This window comes from Colius striatus, chromosome 11, assembly GCF_028858725.1.
Source record: "Colius striatus isolate bColStr4 chromosome 11, bColStr4.1.hap1, whole genome shotgun sequence".
Taxonomy (NCBI): Eukaryota; Metazoa; Chordata; class Aves; order Coliiformes; family Coliidae; genus Colius; species Colius striatus.
The window spans coordinates 2,296,668-2,315,868 of record NC_084769.1 but is presented as its reverse complement, the minus strand read 5'-3'; the positions used below and the strand labels follow the sequence as shown (position 1 = coordinate 2,315,868).

General features: G+C 47.8%; 2 protein-coding genes across 4 annotated transcripts in view; both read left to right on the top strand.

Annotated features, from left to right (window-relative positions):
* The first annotated feature begins 1,803 nt into the window (after positions 1-1,803).
* On the top strand, positions 1,804-13,419 carry TNFAIP6 (TNF alpha induced protein 6). Its single transcript, XM_010207981.2, has 6 exons — positions 1,804-1,937; positions 7,400-7,537; positions 8,736-8,897; positions 10,831-11,059; positions 12,093-12,133; positions 13,256-13,419. Exons 1-6 carry the CDS (start codon positions 1,844-1,846, stop codon positions 13,417-13,419), a joined length of 828 nt encoding a protein of 275 aa, XP_010206283.1. The 5' UTR covers positions 1,804-1,843.
* A 3,182-nt stretch (positions 13,420-16,601) lies between these two features.
* The window catches only part of RIF1 (replication timing regulatory factor 1), a 38,845-nt gene continuing 36,245 nt past the window's right edge, over positions 16,602-19,201 (top strand). For all 3 annotated transcript variants that reach the window (XM_062004814.1, XM_062004813.1, XM_062004812.1), the window contains exons 1-3: positions 16,602-16,723; positions 18,291-18,369; positions 19,017-19,113. In XM_062004814.1, the coding sequence (XP_061860798.1) occupies positions 16,623-16,723; positions 18,291-18,369; positions 19,017-19,113 (277 nt within the window). In that variant the 5' untranslated portion in view covers positions 16,602-16,622. The remainder of the gene's footprint in view (positions 16,724-18,290; positions 18,370-19,016; positions 19,114-19,201) is intronic.

The window sequence follows — 19,201 nt, the reverse complement described above, 5'->3', positions numbered from 1 at the left end:
GATCTGATGGTTCATAGGTCTCCATGGAGGTCGTGGAGTGTGGGACAATCCTTCAACTTGTACCTTGCAGCTCAGGTCATGGGGAAAAAATAGTTTAAGGTAAAAACTATTTCACATCAGATAAAAATAAGATAGCACTGGAAGTGGCCTTCTCTCAAAGAACATCAAGTCCAAGCTCCTCCTGAAACATCAGCTCAAAACAGGTGTTTGTCTGGCTGCTCTCAAACTTCTCTTGACTTACAGTTTGAAATTGTCTTCTGCTTTTCAGCCTAAACGTAACTCGGGATGGGATGGGATGGGATGGGATGGGATGGGATGGGATGGGATGGGATAGCATGGAATGGGATGATGCTGTTGGGCTTTTTCTTTTAGGTTAAATAGCTCTTCTCCCATTCTCACATTTCCCACAATGTAAATTCAGTCAGAGTAGTCATATTCCTCCCTTTCACATCAGCTGTTTTAGCTTTTTTCTCATCAGAAAACCTTAGCTTTAATTGCTTCCCTGTCTCATTCCTCGTGCTCCTTTCTCCTACCCTTTCCACCAAGTAATTTATCTGACTGAGGTTATAGTTTCTTGCACAAAAGCCCCTCCCATTGAAAGGCCTTTCACTGCATGCCTTTCCAGTTAAATACATGGTTCTCAGTATTGTTCTTAAAGCTATATAGTTGAAATATAGCCTATATTGCCTATAGTAATGTATGAAGCTTAGAACACCAAAGCTGTAAATACTGTCACTGTTTCCATTCCTGCCTTTCAGCACCTGCCTGCGCTGTAGACAGCAGCATACATCCAGTGTAGATGGGCAATCATCAGTTTAAGACTGGAATGATGAAGAGCATCATCCTCATTGGTACAACACTCATCTATGGAAAATATTTTTGAGTAGGCACAGAGTTCTCCACCCTTTCCTTTTCATTTACTTTCATTTGATCCTGTCCATGGCCATGAGCACATCCTTCTTCTGTAGCTCCTGACTCAGAAGTTACCAATGTTATCAGAACGGGAGAGCGGAGCCTGCCGATGGCAGCTCCGGGGTGTGCAACACCAGACCATTTTCCATGCTCTCATCTTTCCCCCTTTCTGCTCTTCCACTCACCCACAAGGAGCAGCTGCAAGATTCACTTCCAGCCAGAAGGGAAGACAAGCAGACAGCTGTCACGCTATGAATCAGATTTTAAACTGTGGTCGGGAGGGCAAGATCTTAGCTTTCTTTCCCACTTGCAGAACAAAGAGCATCTGTTTCTGCCACTTGCACTTTTATGCTGATAGGGGAGCTTGACTTGCAGTTGCAGATGCTGTGTAAGGGAAGTGCATGCAAACAGCCCGTGCAAAATACTCTCCTTACGTTCTTTCATTGATTAGGTCACTGTGAAATGAAATCCAAACACACTGAAAGAACAGAATGCTTGAATGGCAGTGAGAGGTAGTATGTGCAGTTCTCTTCAGTCCTGAGTGGTGTGACTGGAAACACTCTCAGCAGATAGACTGGATATTGGGTTTGTTGTTTGTGGAATCTGAAGACAGTGAGCGCTGAAGAATGAGCAGACTTTGGCTTGAAAAGCGTTCATGTGTGCTGCAGTAGTGAGGGATAGGATGGTTTCTTGGACACGCTGGGGCTCAAGAGAGCCAAAAGTGAGTCACATGGACGACTGCAGACATCGCATTTCATTGTGTAATAATACTACAGCAAGCACAATTGGAGCAGGCTTGCTGACCTCACAGCTGAAAGCGCTATTTAAGATCTGGCTACCAGATGTTCCAATAGGATCCAGCCAGCTGCTAGCAGAGGTTATCCTGAGTGTTTTAACAGGGAATATTTACAGCCTGATAGCTCGGAAGGAGATGATTGCGCTCGTTCTCTTTGCTGCCCTGCTGTGGGACGAGGCTGAAGCGTGGGGATTCAAGGACGGAGTGCTGCATAACTCCATTTGGTTAGGTAAGAGGGAATTTAATCACCCATGCTTTGCTGCAAAAGTCACCGTGGTTGTCTGACAGGAGAAGGATGAGCACCTCCTCATATGAAATTGAGCCATGCATTAATATTAGCCAAACCCTGAGTTGAAACTGATCATTTATCTGAGTGGTGACTGTAAGTTTTGTCCTTATGAGCTTACTACTTTCACCTTTTCTCTGCAGTAGCTATGGAATATTTAGGCTGAATGTGTTTTCCCTACAGCACGAGGTAAAGTGAAAGCACTGTTAAACAACAGTTGCTTCTAATGAAGGAAAAATGAGTATGAATAGAAACATTTGCCAAAGGAATGAGTTGCTTTCTGCATGAACATACCTCAGATGCCTGGGGTCCTGCGTGTGAAACTAAACGATCTGGAAATCGTAGCGACCAGAATTCCCGGGTTTCTAGGAAAGCACAGAAACGTGTAGGCTTTGGCTCTTGGTTTGTTCACATCATTAAGCAGTGGAGACAAGATTTCATTTATAGAAAATGCTGTGGGAATAGTTTCTTGTACCTCATGTGGGTTTAAACAGCTCTCAGGGTTCTTTCTAGACCTTTATCCAATACATCAGTAAAATGTGATCAGGTAAAGGATGCTGAAGCAAAAACACACACCCAGTGCTTTGTTTTACAGACAACTGCTTACCAACACCTCTGTCCTCTCTGGAATGTCATGTATTTCTTTAAGGATTGTAAGGAATGCCTGTAGCTGAGACACTTTCCTGTGGTGCTCCAAGGTTTGGTGAGGGATTGAGGCCACGCTCTATTAGCCGGTGCAGCAACCACGTGGCTCCGGTCCCTTCTCAGAGGACCACGTGAACTAACAGGGACATAAATGAGCAGGAGAAGTGATCTATATAGTTTTCCATTTGACTGCACATTTTTAATGACTCCTCTTTCCTTCTAAACTGGGAACATGCCTGCTGTGTCCCATAGTTGCTGAAGGTGCTCAGGTGGGGGACAGCTTGGTGCTTCACGCACCACCTCGAGCGGCTGCTATTCAGAACAAAGGATGGCAGAGAAGAGGTTTGTGTGAGAAACAAGCAGAATTTGTCTTCTTGGCTGAAACAAGAGTAAGAAGACACAGAGGATAAGTAGGGGTGAGGCTTTGTTAAGCCCTGATAGTAGGGGCAGGGAAGCTGAGTTTGTTGCAGGTTGTGACGGGTATTCTCAGTGATCACTTCTGACTTGAGGTCCATTTGAAGAAAGCATTTTCTCACTCTTTAAAGTGAAGAAACAGCCTGTTGATAAGAATGCAGAATTAAAGTACATTTTGCTACACCTTTAGCATTTGCCATGAGAGAAAATAAAAACAAACCATGGGCTGAAAACTGATGATTTCCTCTACATACACAAACACGGTTGTTCCAGATCTGGAAGCACAGTGTCCGGCTCTGAAACATCCACTCTGCTTTCCTCTCCCTTAGAAGCTCCTTTAGAAATGCACCACCAGCTACAGCAATCAAACTGCCGAAACAAAGCTCAAAATGCCCTTCATTGAATTACCAGTGCAGTACAGTAAAACAAGTAACTGCAACCTCAGACTGGCTCTGCACGAGCGTTGCAGCAAGACCCCCTCCCTTGAATGAAATCTAGCCATGTGCAGTGACAGCTGAGCTTTGCTTATCTCCTTCTGATAAAGCACTGTCAAGACCAAACTGGAACTGAAGGCAGTTTTCCATTTTACCTTTCTTCCTCAGCAAATCCTTAGCACAGATATTACATCTTGAATTACTGGCAGCCTGGAAATGCTCATGTCTCTAACCTTTAGTTCTTGCTACAAACCCGCTTTTGTTTCCTCCGTGAGGATGCCGTTCTGCTGCAGCTGGCTGTCACCTTCCTGTTAATGTCTTTCTTGTGTGAATGGAATGTTGTTGTTGCTCAGTTTTGACACAAGCACATTGTAACCAGAGGTTTATTGTAAACTGATGAGAGGATTGGAGCAATCCTGCCCAAATACCCAGTTCAGGTTTCTCAGCACTGCTGCTGCTCAGAATTTGTGCTCAGAATTTCCCCCCCTGGTTTAAGAGCCATCCCTACCCCATTTGCTGCAGTCCTCTGAGTATGACACCCCTGCCAGTAACTCTGTGTGGCCACCCTCTGTTTAAAAGTGGAATATTTCTTTTCAATTAGCATTTTGTATTTGTATCATGAGTATTGAGGGCACTTTATTAGGCTGGATTTCATGCCTGTCGTGTTTATGCAGAAGAGATTGGCTACATTCAGCTGTCTCCTGCTGCTGTGGGTGAGTAGAGGGTCACTGTCCATGCAGGATCCTGCTGTCTTTGCACTTCAAGCAGAGATTCTATGAAAAGTGAGTTGGAAGAAACAAGTCCCATCAGCCACATACCCCTGACCTTTGGAGTAAGAACCAAAGAAGGAAAGGAGGTGGAGAAATCTCTGAGACAAAAGACCCACTATGCGTGTTTTCAGGCAAAGAAAGAAGAAACTTGGCTGCAAGTTCTCAGCACTGTCCAGGAAGAGGTGATTTCAGGCAGGTGAGATAAGGAGAGCAGCCTTCAAACAGAACCCCCCCATCAGGGAAGATGCCCAGCTGAGGCTGGGACACGTCGTGCCCTGTAGTGCCAGCCCCATGGCAGATGAGCAGGAGGCATTTTCAGCTTTGAGCACGTGCTTCTGCTTGCAAGGCAATCCAAAATCTCGTGCAGGCTCATCTACAAGGCCAGGATGTGACCTCCATAGAGACTAACAGGAACTTCTGCACGTGGATGTGTGTTGGTGTATGACTGTGAAGATGTGTACATAGGTATCTGTATATACAGAGGCATAAGTATGCAAATGTATACGCACAGCTAATAAGTACAATGCTTTGTCCTAGATCTGGTTTTGTGGTTTATCTTTCTGCACAGACCCTCTTGTAATTAAGAGGGAGGGTAAAAAAACCCCCACTGGATCAATCAATTAGGCAATTGTGTTAGGGAATACTGTATCCTTAAACTGAGCTCCACTGAGCCAGCATCACACCTCACAGCCCCGTGGAGTACATGCACCGGGTCTCTCCTTACAAAGGCTACTTTTGTGGTGTCCCAAAGGAGTGAGGGAGGTACAGGTTGGTGATTGCTCTCAGCAGGATCCCACCCCCCACTGAGATGGTGCTGCTGGAGGGTGGCAGAGCTGCCCTTGCACAAGCTGTGAAGGGCAGCAGCATCTTTCCAGCAGTACTCTGACAAGCGTGATGCCTGTCCACAGTGATGTTTCAGCACCAGTAAGAGGAGGCAGATACCTTTTGGAACATAAGATTTGAGAACAATGTTGCTGAGTGGAAAAGGCTGGAGCCAAACTGAAAATGGTACGTTTTTATAGTGAGCTCCAAGAGTGATGCATCCACATCCCTGGAGGTGCAGCGGCAGCAGACCCAGGGAAGGAGCAGGGTGGGTCTTGCAAAGGTGGCTGCCAGAGCAAGGAGGGGCTTTTCCCAGCAAACATCACAGGCAATAAGCTTTAAGGAGGCTCTCAATTTGGCTGTGCCTGGTCACCTTTGCAAAGGTGACAAGCCTTCAGAATTCAGCAGCCTCTTTCTCGTGGACTCCGCGTAGATGGAACAGCTCCGCTCACCCCCGGGAGTAGTCTGTGCTTTCCGACTCACCTTTCAGTTGAGTGCCCTGTGAGCTGCAGTGGTCAATGACAGCAGTTCCAGGCTGTGGCCTGGGTGTGCAGTGAGGCTAAATGGTGTGCTGTTTCCTGCAGGACCCAGGTTTTCAGTTCCTCCCTGCTGAACGCAGCACAACCGCACTGCAAAGAAGCGGTGAGTGGATTTGCCAGGTTAGCCATGGCAGGCTACAGAGTGCATGACAAAACACTGCTTCCTATGAATAAATTCTGGATTAAAATAGCATGGGGTTACTTTGTTAAGCCCAGCATACCATTATTCCACAGCTGTTAGTTGTTATGACTCTTCTTTGCAACAGAACTGGCTTCTCTGGAGAGATTTTTCCAGGGGATATAGACTGTCCCGTGCCCGTGCCAGCGACATTCCCAGTCACGTTACAGAAAGCAGCTCTCAGACTTCTGGGACCATTGTCAGCGATAGAATTTTCTTCACTGGGCATGAAGCCAGCAAGTGTGGGTCCAAAAACTACATTGGCAAACGCTGTTGTGGATCTAATAAAGGATCTCACCATTGCTAACCACAATTCAGTGGTGAGCAGGCTGTTTAAAAAAATAGCCTAGCCTAGCCAAAACTACTGCCTCTAACTATGTCCCTAGAAAAGACATTCCTTTTTTCCCCTGGTATGAATAACTACTGTAAAAAATGCTCCCTGTTTTCCATCAAGGATGCAACAGTCCTGTTGACCAGTGATAGCTACAGGCAGCCACTTCCCCCCACCCACCCCGTTATGCTAAATATAAGAAAGACATAAAAACAAGAACGCTGCTGGGATTAGCTCTGCAGATTGGTTCTGAGACACATTTCCATACATATGGCACCAGACAAGTGCAACATGAAAAGATGATAAAACTTGTAGCAGCACTGACAGTTTCTAGGTTTCCCTGGAAAGCTGCTTTATATTGTAGTTGCAACAGCAAAGAGAAAAATAAGGAAGAGAGTGTGTTTTCTGTGCAGCAAAAAATGTCAGCCAGCAGTTGTTCTGGTCCTGCCCTTTGTGACACAAGCTCAGATATTTTTGCTTCACATTTCTATTCCCTTTAATTTCTGCCTCTCCTCTATCCAAGTAGCTCTGATATAACTTCTCTGGAGATTTAAAACAAAGCTCTGATTCATCTTACAAAGGCACTTAAAGTCACATCCAAAAGGACGCTGTGATAGCGATCCAGGAGCTCCCCCTGAGTCAGAGAGGAACCACAGCACCAGCGATGCTGACACCAGCCGACCGTTCCCATAACTACTGCCTTCTGAGCAGCCCCGGGGGACTCCTTCCTTGCATTTGTTGATTTTCTGTTGTTGAAAAACTCACCAAGCCCTGACTAGCTCTGTTGTTTGAAACTTCTCCCAAACAAAAACATACCTTTGGGTTGCAAAAGCATGCCTTTGGGTTCGGAGGGACGTATTTTCCCGACACTTTGCAAGTGGGACAGCTACTAGCTGAACATTTGGGTTCTCTTCTCATCTGACTTAAACATAAACTCCACTGACACAAGAGGAGCAAGTCCTTTGGTGCTGAGGTGAGGGAGCCCTGGCCCAGGCTGCCCAGGGAGGGTGTGGAGGCTCCTTCTCGGGAGGTTTCCAACCCCACCTGGACACATTCCTCTGTCTCCTGAGTGAGTGGAACCTGCTGTAGCAGGGGCTGGGAGTGCAGCAGCTCTGCAGGGTCCTTCCCACCCCCAGCATTCTGTGATGCTGTGATTCTGACAGCAGCACAAAGTGCAGCCCTTGAGGAGGCCGCTGGATGTGGTGAGGGTACCCTGGTAGGAGGGCCAGCCACAGTCCAACACTGAAATCATTTCTTGCTTTGGTCCCACAGAACGAGCAGCAGGAGTGTATCACAGGGAGTCTCGCTCTGGCAAGTACCAGCTCACGTACGCAGAAGCAAAAGCGGTGTGTGAATACGAGGGAGGACACCTAGCCACGTACCAGCAGCTGGAGGCGGCCAGAAAAATAGGTTTGCTCCTCACACCACTCTTTCATGTTGCCAGTCTGATATTTTCATGAATGCTGGGACTGAGAGACTTGTAAACTCCCTGTGTTTGCACCCAAGTTGTGTGTAGTTTTCCCTGCTCAGTGGCAGAGCAGGGCTGTGCTACCCACAGCGCTGTCAGGGCTAAGGTCTGCACCCGTGTGCCTCCTCAGCTACAGCAGCTGGGGGACACCGAGGAGGCTGTTTCTCCACTGTTCTCCAGGATACATGCACTGCTGCTTTTCTATCATCCCTCCAAATGTTTTCATGTTGATTCCACCTACATTTGCTCTGACAGTGAGTGAGTGAGTGAGTGAGTGAGTGGTGTTCTGGGAGTGAGAAGCAAGCTGAGTGAGGGCTCTACTGAATTTCTATTTGATTCCTAATGAGGCATTATTAATTTGTTCAGAGCATTGGGAAAACAATGGAAAAGATCCTCCACTCTAGAAATCTGCAGGCTAGCTGAGTCAGAAGCTGGCTCTCAGCACCAGCACACATGTGAAAAGGGTACTTTTGTCTCTTCTGAGTAGTTCATAGTCCTAGGATGCCACAAATATGTTCCACTTCCTCTCGGTGGAAACACTGCCTCAGTCCCTACCAAACAGTGAACAGCATTGCATTCTTTGGGCATTGTTTTTCTCAGCCACAAAATGCATCAACAGGGTCTTTTTTGTTTAGCAAAAAGAAAAAGAAGGTTGAGGCGTTGCAGGTATTTAAATGGAAAGTGTTTAAAGTAAACACTTTGTTTTCTTAGCTGTCTTTTGTGTGTGTTTTATTCACTCTCAGATCTTAATGCTGTGAACCCCTGAGATTTGACTGAGTTAAGTCTGTATGACTTCAAAAGGGAGACAAAGAACACACTTATTGAACTCATCCAGCACAGAATTTGGTTACAAATGCTGGCACAGCACTTCAAGCTCACTACGTGGGAAACTGTAGACCCCATCTGCATGGGATTTTTGTTCTCAGATGGAGAACCAACAATCATATTGTAGAAAACAGAATGCACTTGTATAGTCTGTGCTTACCATTTCCCCTCTCAGAGTACATTTCTTCCCTGCAGTTCCATTTCTATTAGGCCAATTACACCCAAGTAATTGACTTTACTCAGTTGAATAAAAAGCAGAGTTCCTTGCCTGGGATTGATTGGTCACATCCATGTCTCATTTGCTCCCCTTTGCAGGTTTCCATGTGTGTGCTGCTGGCTGGATGGCAAAGGGCAGAGTTGGTTACCCCATAGTGAAAGCTGGAGCCAACTGTGGCTTTGGCAAAACTGGTATCGTTGATTACGGGATTCGCCTCAACAGGAGTGAGAGATGGGACGCCTACTGCTACAACCCCAACGGTGCGTCTCCCACCAGCCCAGCACCCTGTGGGGCTGAGGTCAGGCCTGCACTGCACCAGCTGCCTTCAACACCACCACCCTGCTCTCTGGCAAGGCGGGTGTATGGACACAAACTGCTTTGGAGGCTTGCACCAAGCCCCCTCTGCTGTCACCTGCTCTGGCTTGCAGTGTGTCCGGTACAATGGTATAACTGACCCTAAGCAAAGCTTAAAAACATAGCAACACGCTGTTGTTGGTTCAAAAGGGAAGTAAGGTTTCCAGTGTGATGTGAGAATGTCTGTTTGGTGTGAGTGTTTACATTTAGCCCACAAGTTCATACAAATCGTTACTCTGAGGCTTGTAACATGGGCTCTTTTGCCTGTTAACAGGCTACGTTTAGTGTTAACCCTTATTCCTTCTTTCCTGTGCCTGAGAAAGAACAGCTTTTGAAAATGCATGGCATGCCTGGGGCTGAAGCACCTGTCATCTCCAGCTCTCAGCAGCACCTTTGTGTTCATGTGTGAGTGTGTGTAACTAGGTGGAGGAGAGGGCTTCTCTGAAGGGGCAGGTGAGGTGGCTCAAACTCAGGACTTCCCCAGATCCAGCACATCTCCTGTATCCCGCTCACTCCCCTGGCCATGACTGTAATTCTGTCACAGCCACTGTTTCAATTCAGCTTGATATCACTTCACAGAGTAGGGAAGACAGAAAAAAGCAGGCACCAAGAAGAAAAGCAAAGCTTAACTTGGTGCACTGTCTGTCTCCTTGGCTGCTCCAAGCGCACTACCCCGCCTGGCAGAGCCATGAGCTGGAGCTGTCCCTGACGTCTGTACAGCTGTGCACATTCTGTTTGTGCTCACAGGGCCTGGGCTTGTTTACCATAGCTGGGCAGTTGTTAATCAAATAGCTCTGTGGGGTGGGGGACAGTCACAGATGTTCAGCAGACAAAGAAAACTGCAGAGAGACTACTGCATTCGTTATTACTGCATGTAAACTGTCAGCTCCACTTTCTCCCTGCTCAGCCTGCTCCTCTGGGCTGAGGTAACTGCTTTTCAAATGCAGTTTGGTTGGAGGATGAAAGGAAACCAGAACTGCCAGCACTCAGTGCTTAGGTCTGCTACAAAGCCTGGCAGCGTTAGCTGTTTGCAGGTGGGAGACAAGTAGCCTGAGGATGCTTGAGGTGTTGAGAGGAACTTTGTGGAGCTGTTTGTGGGTTTGCAATGCACATCCAACCTAGCAGTGGAGCCGGAAAGTATAGGATCTGTGGACAACATACAGACTAAGAGGGTTAATCCCACTGTCCAGCTTTAGGCTCCCAACTCATGAGATCTGAGTCACCCTTAGAAAGCACCTCCCTCTCCCCCAGGTCTGAACTTGGGCAACTGTGACAAATCCCCAAATCAGGCAGTGTGACGTCCCCAGATTGGTCAGTCCCCCAGACAGGGGGTTGCTAAAGTTCAAATGGCTACTGAATAAAGGGGAATGAGCAGGGCTTTTGTCCCAGAGGAGACATTCTGAAGGGAGTGGAGAGCTGCAGCAGTAACAGGAATACAGCACAATGGAAGTGATCACGGGCCTTTAAAAGTTTTCTTGCAGAAGACACACTTTCAAGAGGTTTTTGAAGAGGATGAAGCTGAATGCCAGGGTGCTGTACATTGCACCCTGTACATGCAAGTACAGCTGCAAAGCTTACAGTGTGACACAGCCAGAAACCCCCAATGCCTTTTACATGAAACACTTAGGTCTGGCCCAAAGCCCACTGAAGCCAAGGAAAGCTTCTCCTCTGAATTCAGTGAATTTTGAAGGATGCCTCTTATCTCTAAAATATCTGCTCCCAAAAGCTGGGAGTGACTGGCATGGCTTGTGAATGCTGTGTGCTTAAATATGTGTTAAGTGCCATCCTGCTCAGCCATATCCTGAATGAATACTCAAACCTCTTCCTTTTTTCTCTCAGGAAAAGAATGTGGTGGAGTCTTCACAGATTCCAAACACATCTTTAAGTCCCCAGGGTACCCAAATGAGTATGAAAATGATCAGATTTGCTACTGGCATATCAGAGTCAAGTATGGCCAACGGATTCATCTACAGTTCCTAGAGTTTGATGTTGAAGAGGACGTTGCTTGTATGGCCGACTTCTTGGAGATCTACGATAGCTATGATGACATCAGTGGCTTCGTGGGCAGGTAAAGCAGTTCCAGCTTTGATATGCAAATAATCACATGATTAAACTAAATCATTTGTTCCCCAGAAGGACACTGCAGTACCTCACCCAGTTAGCACCTCAGATAAGCTCATTGTAGCAATAGTACCTAGCAGTTTACTTCACTGTCTTTAACACAGACCTGTAAAGAGTTTAAGAGAACTGTGCCCTGCCCTTTCCTGCTCTGTTAAACTACATGATGGAAAGCTGCAAGGCTTTGCAGTTGCCTGCTTGTCTTAATTCTCTATTATTCTACAGGAAGACCTTCTAGCAGCCTCTAACAGGGTTTTGCATTTGTTTTAACTGAAAGGAGGGAGGCGGGGTGTTGAAGGAGGGAGGTGGGATGTTGTAGGATGGAGGTGGGATGTTGTTTAACCTGTTAGCAAAAAGGTAGTTCATTTAAACTTCTATTTACTACAGCAGTAAAATACTTTCTAATTAGAACAGAAGAGCTGTTATATATAATCCCTCTTACCAGATTTAGTTTCCCCCCTTGCTTGATTCTTACTTTATGTTTTGGCCTGCAGTACCTCAGTTTTCCAGAACAAAAGATAAACCAGAAGTAGTGATACAAACCACCTCCCAAGTCCTGCCACTTTCAGCATCCTCTCTGCAAATCACATGGAGCAAAGCAAGGATATAGTCTATTTAGTTTGCCTTTACAGATAGCTTTAAACGTTTTTCTTGACCATCCTCATCCTTTCCTCTCTTTGGGCCGTTGTCTAAGTCCTTGCTAAGTTGCACTTTTTCTTGTTTTGCATCATTTACTTCCTGCATGTACTGAAAAATGTTTCCTTCCTGCATTTTCCCCTCTGCTAAACACTACTAAGATAATGGCAAAAGTTCTTCAGGCAAAGGCTTTAACACACAGGGGAGAATTACATACACTGAATGCCTAGAACCAATTCAGCCCCAAAGGAGAGTGCAGCCTGTTCTGTGCAGGTGCCCATGTAGGAGGGCTATGGATGGCAGCTTTGCTGTGTCATTGAGTCATGACCATTGATGTTTTTTCCCAGGTTTTGTGGAGATGAACTACCAGATGATATCATTAGCACAGGTAATACATTTACACTCTTTATGGTAAAAAATAATCAGCCCAAATCACCTTTTGTTGCTACTTTCTGATAATAAATGGTAAACATGTTGAAAGTTACAATCTCTGCTTCAGGGCCAGCAGGTGGGAGCTGCTTCTGCAGGGGGGTCGGACTAGATGATCTCTACAGGTCCTTCCAACCCCTACCTATGATTCTGTGATTCTGTGTCATAAACTGCTACTCAAAACTGCCAGCACGCTCTTTCAGCACTGACACTGCTTCCAAATAAACGTGCAAGAAAGAGAGGCTGGATAGGAGATAACCAGGGTGCATCCTGCTGGCCTTACTGAGGTAGTACACCTCCGCACACCAAGGAGCTTTCACACAGCAGGTCTGTGATCAGCAACCGACCCCTGCCAATGGGCACGATCTGCTTGCACCAGTTTTTCCCCGTTTCAAGAGCAATGATTGTGAGCACACTTGCAAATAACACACATTTATTCCGTGTGAGTGTTGAAACAACAAGTCAAGCTCTGATGACATGTCAATCAAAGCCACTTTTACCTCCCTGTGCTTAAGCATCACAAAGTCGCTGCAGCACAGATGTTACGTAGACAACCCATGCAAAGAAGTAGCCACGTTCCCTGGGACAGTGTGTGCAGAAGCTCCACAGATGTCAGCGTCAGGAAGAGGAGAGGAAGTCATGCCCTCCTTCATCTCCCACTTCACACAGTCCTGGTGGGAGGTGAGCAGAGAGGAGTCAGGGGTGTGATGCAGCAACCTCACCCCTGTGTCACCTACAGATCCATGAGAATCTCACGGGTGCAGCGTGGCATTTCACGGGCAGAGTGAGCAAAGCAGCATTGTAAAGAACTGGAAGTGCTTTGCAGGGTCCAGCAAAACAACATCAACCTCTGGGCTCTGCAAACAAAAGACAACATGACAATCTGCCTGCTTGTCCATGGGGCTAGTGCAACTAGACTCCTCCCAGGCCACGGCTCACACATAGACAGACTGGGGGCATCCTTTAAGGATCTCAGAAGGAAGCAAGAAAGGGCACTTGAAAAATAACTCTGAAACACTGCTTTTTGGTTTTTTAATGCCAGCCAAAACTGTAACCCTTGTCTTTCTTTTTCTTTGCCCAGGCAACGTTATGACCTTGAAGTTTTTGACAGATGCCTCAGTGACCGCTGGCGGTTTTCAGATCAGATACACTACCATGGACTTGCCTTCAAAGCCAAGTGATGGAAAGAACACGACATCCCAAGGCAAACCAAACTTCTTGTCTGGAAAGTTTGGTATTATGTGAGCAGAGCAATGAGATACACTCATAAAGAAACACCTTTTCGAACCCAATTCAGATATCTGTTTCTTCAGGTATTTCCTTCGTCTCTTTCTTTGTTTCCTGCTTTTATAGAAGTTGTGTTAATAAAGCACACTAGGGAATAAATTATAAACCTTATTTACAGGAATAAGACTATTTTTAGGTGACAAGTACTGTAAAAACCTGAAGAATTCATTGTTACCAAAGGTTTTGAAGTGATTTTTCTAGATAAGCTGCTCCTTCTCCTCACTTCTTGCGCCGTTGGAACACACCGTGGGGCCGTTTCCATGGCTGTTACATTCCACGTGCCTTTCCCTCCTCATTCTCCTTGACTTCCACCTATTTATTTTTTAGATTGTTGCTCTGTTTCTATTCTCATTGCCCTGAACCCAAAAGGCCTTTTGGAGTAAGCTTATTGATACATAACCTCATCTTGTGGCAACTGCCCAAAGCGGGAAGATTGGGAAGCAGCATGAACGCCCCAGAATCAAGAACATCTCCGTCGTGACTCTGCTGCGAGATGCATCAGAAACTGCTCAGTGAGTTTTGTCAGGGTTTCTTCATCCAGATGAAGCATCAGAAGAAATTGCTGAGTACCAGCAAGTGCCTTAAGCAGGTACTGTCAAGGTGCTTCACGTTGTTTACACGGGTTTTAAGAGGACTGTACCATTTGGAACCGATGAACATAAACACTTGTCCGTATCAGTTTAAACTCCTCAGTCTGAAGCAGCATTAAAGCTACCTCTGTTTTAATCACACCCTGAGCTTCCAGTCAATTATTACTTTATTTCTTATCAACTTTTCTTGATTCCCTTTCTTTCCTCCTGATTTAAAGCTGTAAAGAAGCCTTACAAGATTCTTATGAGTTTCTTTTGGCCCCAAATCTGCTCAAGTTTAATGCCCACTGAGAACCTTTCTGTGAATTGTGTTGTGAATTCCTCAGGAAGGGTTTTGCACAAGAGGAGGAGGATCTTAAGTCAATCAGACCCAACTTTCCTCTATTTATTCTAATTCTTGGTTCTTTAAATTGATTTCATCTTTCAGCTTTTACCGGCACCGTTTTGCTGGGAATATAACCCTGCTTCCTGGCTGTACTGGAGAGCAATGGTGCAGCTAGCACTGCAGCTTTTCTCCCTGCCCATTCCAAGCCTTTATTCATGTTCCACGTGAGCACCAGGAAACAAAGTCAGGGTCACTAGATTAAATGGGATCAAGCTTCCTTGAAAATCTGATGCTTTTTAATCCTGTCACCTGGTGTGCTGAATAAGCCTGGTTTAAAATGTTCTTCTAGTACTCTAAGACCAGTGAAAGTGTTTGGAGTCTTGTGTCCAGTTCTGGGCTTCGTAGCTCAAGAGGGACAGGGAACTGCTGAAGAGAGGCCAGCACGGGGCCACCAAGATGATCAGGGGACTGGAGCATCTTCCTGATGAGGAAAGGCTGTGGGAACTGGGGCTGTTTGATCTGGAAGAGACTGAGGGGGGAGCTCATTAATACTTACAAGTATTTAAAAGGTGTTTGTGAAGAGGATGAGGTGACACTTTTTTCTGTAGTGCCCAGTGACAGGACAAGGGGTGATGGACATTAGCTGGAGCACAAGAAGTTCCACTGGTACAGGGGTAGAAACTCCTTTGATGTTGAGGTGAGGGAGCCCTGGCCCAGGCTGCCCAGGGAGGGTGTGGAGGCTCCTTCTTGGGAGGTTTCCAAACCCACCTGGACACGTTCCTGTGCCCCCTGAGCCAGGGGAACCTGCTGTAGCAGGGGCTGGGGCTGGAGCAGCTCTGCAGGGCCCTTCCCACCCCCAGCATTCTGTGGGATTCTGTGGGATTCTGTAAGAAGGAAAATACATGAAGAGAACTGTTAACATTTTATGACCTAAAACTATTTTTGTTGGTTTGGGGTTGCTGTTGTCGTTTCTTCAGTTGAGAAGCAGTAGGTCTTGAACTGATATGGATCAGAACCAAGGAGTGGACAGGAAATATCTGCCTGTCTGGAAACTCCCATGGAGCCAGACACTGTTTAGGGATGAGTTTCTTTCTGGAGCATGCAGTGCTGCTAAGCACAATGCCACCATGAGGCCCTGCCATTAACATTACTGCTTTGGCCTATCTGCATCCATGAGAAACAGGGCTTCTCTGGCCTCAGATTTGCTGCCACTGCTGTTGTTTTATGTTACACCCAGAAACACCCTGCTGCAGTTGACACCTCCATCACTCAGTCCCCTCTGGGTGAGATGAGCTGTGCACAACTGAGGGCCAAAGCAGATGGAAGGTGGTGGATGTTGACCAGGGCTTGGTGCTGAGCTAAGGGTGGGTGTGAGGAGGCTGAAGCCAGGCTGTCCTCAGTGATGGCCAGTGATAGGACAAAGGGCAACAGGGACAAGCTGCAACAGAAGAGGTTCCAAAGAAATAGAGGGAAAAGCTTCTTCCCTGCTGAGGTGAGGGAGCACTGGCAGGGGCTGCCCAGATGGGCTGTGGAGGCTCCTTCCATGGAGACATTCCAACCCAGCTGGGTGAGTCCCTGTGTGCCCTGCTCTAGGTGGTGCTGCTCTGGCAGGGGGCTGCACTGAGTGAGCTTTCCAGGTCCCTTCCAGCCATTAATGTTCTGTGAGTCAAGTCCCCAGGCACTTTTCTGCTGTACTTCAGCCACCGAAAGCCCCATCTGGGACTGTCTGCGGGGCTGCACAGCCCAGACCCAAGGACTGGGGTCTGAAGGGATCTCAGGCTTATGATTCAGCTTAGAACCACAGAATGGTTTCATCTGTGATGAACACCCACCCGGGCTCTGAAACCCCTGCAGGGGGTGCCTGGCTCTGTGCGGTGCGGGGAGCGCTGAGGGGCCGCTGAGGGCAGGAGCCGCCCCCGCGCACCCGCCGCTGCCCCCCGCCGGCTGAGGGGCGGGGCGCTACCCGAAAAGCGCGGGAAACCGATCCACGGGCTCGGCGCTCCGAGCACTCGCGCGGCGTCGTTCGATGCGCTCGGGCTCGGCCCGGCGGCCCCGCCTTCCTCGCTCTCCCATTGGCCGGGCCGGAGCGGCCCGGGCTCGCGCGCCGCCAGCCCCGCGCGCGCCGCCATCTTAGCGCGGGAGCCGGCGTGGGGCGAGCGGCAGCGGGCTCGGGGCGAGCGGTACCGGGCTGCCCGCGCTCCCCCGCGCTCCCCGCCCGCCCAGCACGACACCCGGCTCGCGGCGCCATGGCCGCGCCCGCCAGCAGCCTGCAGCCCCTCATGGAGACGCTGTCGGACGCAGCCGCCCCGCCGGGGGAGCTCACGGACGCGCACCTCACGCTCGTCAGGTGAGCGCGGGGCCATGAGGGCAGCGGGCACGCTCGAGCCGCCGAGGAGGCGACGGTCGCCTCGGCCTGTGCGGCTCCCGGGCCGCGCGGAGGGCTGGGCGGGTGGGCGGTTTGCAGGCTCGGCTCGGCTCGGCTCGGCCCGCGTGTGCGCCCCGGCCGGGGGCAGGGGAGAGCAGAGCCAGCCGCGGGCCAGCCCCTCTCCTGCCCCGCGGGGAATCGGGGAGGGCTGCGGGGCTGTTGGCTGGAGGTCGCGGGGAACACGAGGGCTGCGCCGGGGAGCAAGGCGGGAGAGGCGAGCCGGCGGGCGGATGGATGGACGGACGGACGGACGCCTCCATGGTGTCTGCTCGTCACAGAGCCTCTCCTGTGTGTGGAAGCTGCCTGAAGGAATGATGGTAAACAGTACCAACTTTTTTCCAAGTGCAGAATAAGTTGCGTTTCGGTCTTGTGCTTGGTAAGGCAAGGGTTGGTGTGCTTCTCATGGAGTCACAGAATGATGGGGTGGGAAGAGCCCTGCAGAGCTCCCCCAGCCCCTGCTCAAGCAGGTTCCCCTGGCTCAGGGGACACAGGAACGTGTCCAGGTGAGTTTGGAAACCTCCGGAGAAGGAGCCTCCACACCCTCCCTGAGCAGCCTGGGCCTGGGTTCCCTCACCTCAGCACCAAAGGACTTTCTCCTCCTCTGCCAGGGGCACTTTTTGCAGGTTTATGGCACGATCCTGTCATCTTTTTCATCGCATTTCTTTCTGGAAGGCACTTGTTAACCGCAGAGTTCTGCTGTTAGCCAGATCTATTGAATTTGTTGGCATCTGCAGAGGCACAATCTCTTTCCATCAGTATCACCCTTGAGTTCCTGTCTTTTAAGTTTGGTAGTAAGTTTGAAAGCTGTAACTGCTGAGACACCAGCAGTACTGATCGCACTGTATGATTTTACAGGTTTCTAGTAACTGCCAAAACCCCCCAAAACGTCCCATCTTAAACATAATATTAAGTAACAACAGTTCTCTCAGTCTTCTGGGTGACCACACTTTACATGGTCGGGTTTTGCTGCCCAAAACTGTTAATGTTTGATAAGTACAGCTTCTGTGTGTGGATCTTCTTCAGATATGTGCAGAGTCATCACTGCCAATTGTCAAACCAGCCTTCTCCTAGAGTGAGGAGCCTGCATTCCAGGGCTGCTTCTGAGGAATGTACTTTTTAGGCTTGTCTATTTCAGTGGGAAACAAACTCACCCAATTTTCAGCTGTCATTTCAGCTGGTTTCTGTAGGAATTGACCAAAAATGTAAGCCCTTGATGTATTTTGTTTCGTGGGCCATAAGTCACTTCACTTTTTCCAATATACTGGGACTTTTTCCAAGGTACTTCGTGACACAATCTTACTGCTCTGTCATACAAATTATATGATGACTGGCAGTTTTGTTCCTTCACTCCTTCAGTCCTGTGGTTTAGCCTTTCTGAGGAAATAACTGGTTCTGCAGCAGCCAGTTGTGTGTTGGGAATGGAAAGTCACGTCAGTTACAGCGTGTTTAACGTGGGGATATTGCTTGTTTTCCCTTCTGCTCCTTCAAGTCGCCTGACTGGTGAGGAAGGCAAAGAATTCACTGCAGAAGTCAGAAGACAGTTCCCTCAGCTTTGCAAAGTGTTTAAGGTATGTATGTTCCACTTTCTACGCTTCAGTGAATGAGGATGTGTTTAGAGGGTGGAGGTCAGCTGGCATCATAAGGCTTGGATCTGAGTTTACTTAATAAGACTTGGAGTTAGTGACATTGTAGGGTTTGCTGGAAAAATGTGTCTTCCATATTACTAGATATTACTCCAGAAAAAAATGAAAGGCAAGGTCTTGGATGAGTGCAGGCAATGCTGTAGGGTCAAATTTGACCTTCCAGGCTGAAAAGATAGTGTGTTCTGTCTGGCTGTGGAGACGCTGTAGGGAATATGCAGTAAATATCACGTTTTCCTGAAGATTAAACATTGTTCTTAGCCATTTAAAGATTTAGATGTTTAAAACCAATTGGAGAATCAAGTGATAGCACATGAAAAGTGAAGAAGAACTCTAGATGCTTAGATCTTACCTCAGTGAGGGTGCCTAAATCACAGAGGGCAAACGTTTCTTCAGAACCTGACATTGTTTTATTGATTTGGAGTGTGTGTAATGGGGAAGGGTTTCCTGCATGGATGCACTTTTCATCAAGTGTTTGCTTTTGACAGCTCTCATTGAGAAAAAAGTCTTGATGTTAATACTTCACAGCTACTCCTGTAAACTGAAGCTGGTTTGTTTGGGTTTTTTTTTCCCAGGCACACGTTTCTAGTCCGAACTCAGAGCTGAGCAATGCAGCATTGCAGGCACTAGGATTCTGTGTCTTTAACTCAAATATTACATCTGAGTTACCTGGTAAGCCAACAAACTTCAGCCTGTGTGCTGGTGAGATGTGTGTATGTATATATACCTCACAATTCTTTCTTTGTGTCTTTGTTAGCAT

Excerpts from the sequence above, each read along its gene's own strand:
- TNFAIP6 (XM_010207981.2), top strand. The coding sequence starts at position 1,844 with ATGATTGCGCTCGTTCTCTTTGCTGCCCTGCTGTGGGACGAGGCTGAA. Across the intron at positions 7,538-8,735 it reads GGAGGCGGCCAGAAAAATAG|GTTTCCATGTGTGTGCTGCT; the intron begins GTTTGCTCCTCA and ends TCCCCTTTGCAG. Across the intron at positions 12,134-13,255 it reads AGATGATATCATTAGCACAG|GCAACGTTATGACCTTGAAG; the intron begins GTAATACATTTA and ends TTCTTTGCCCAG.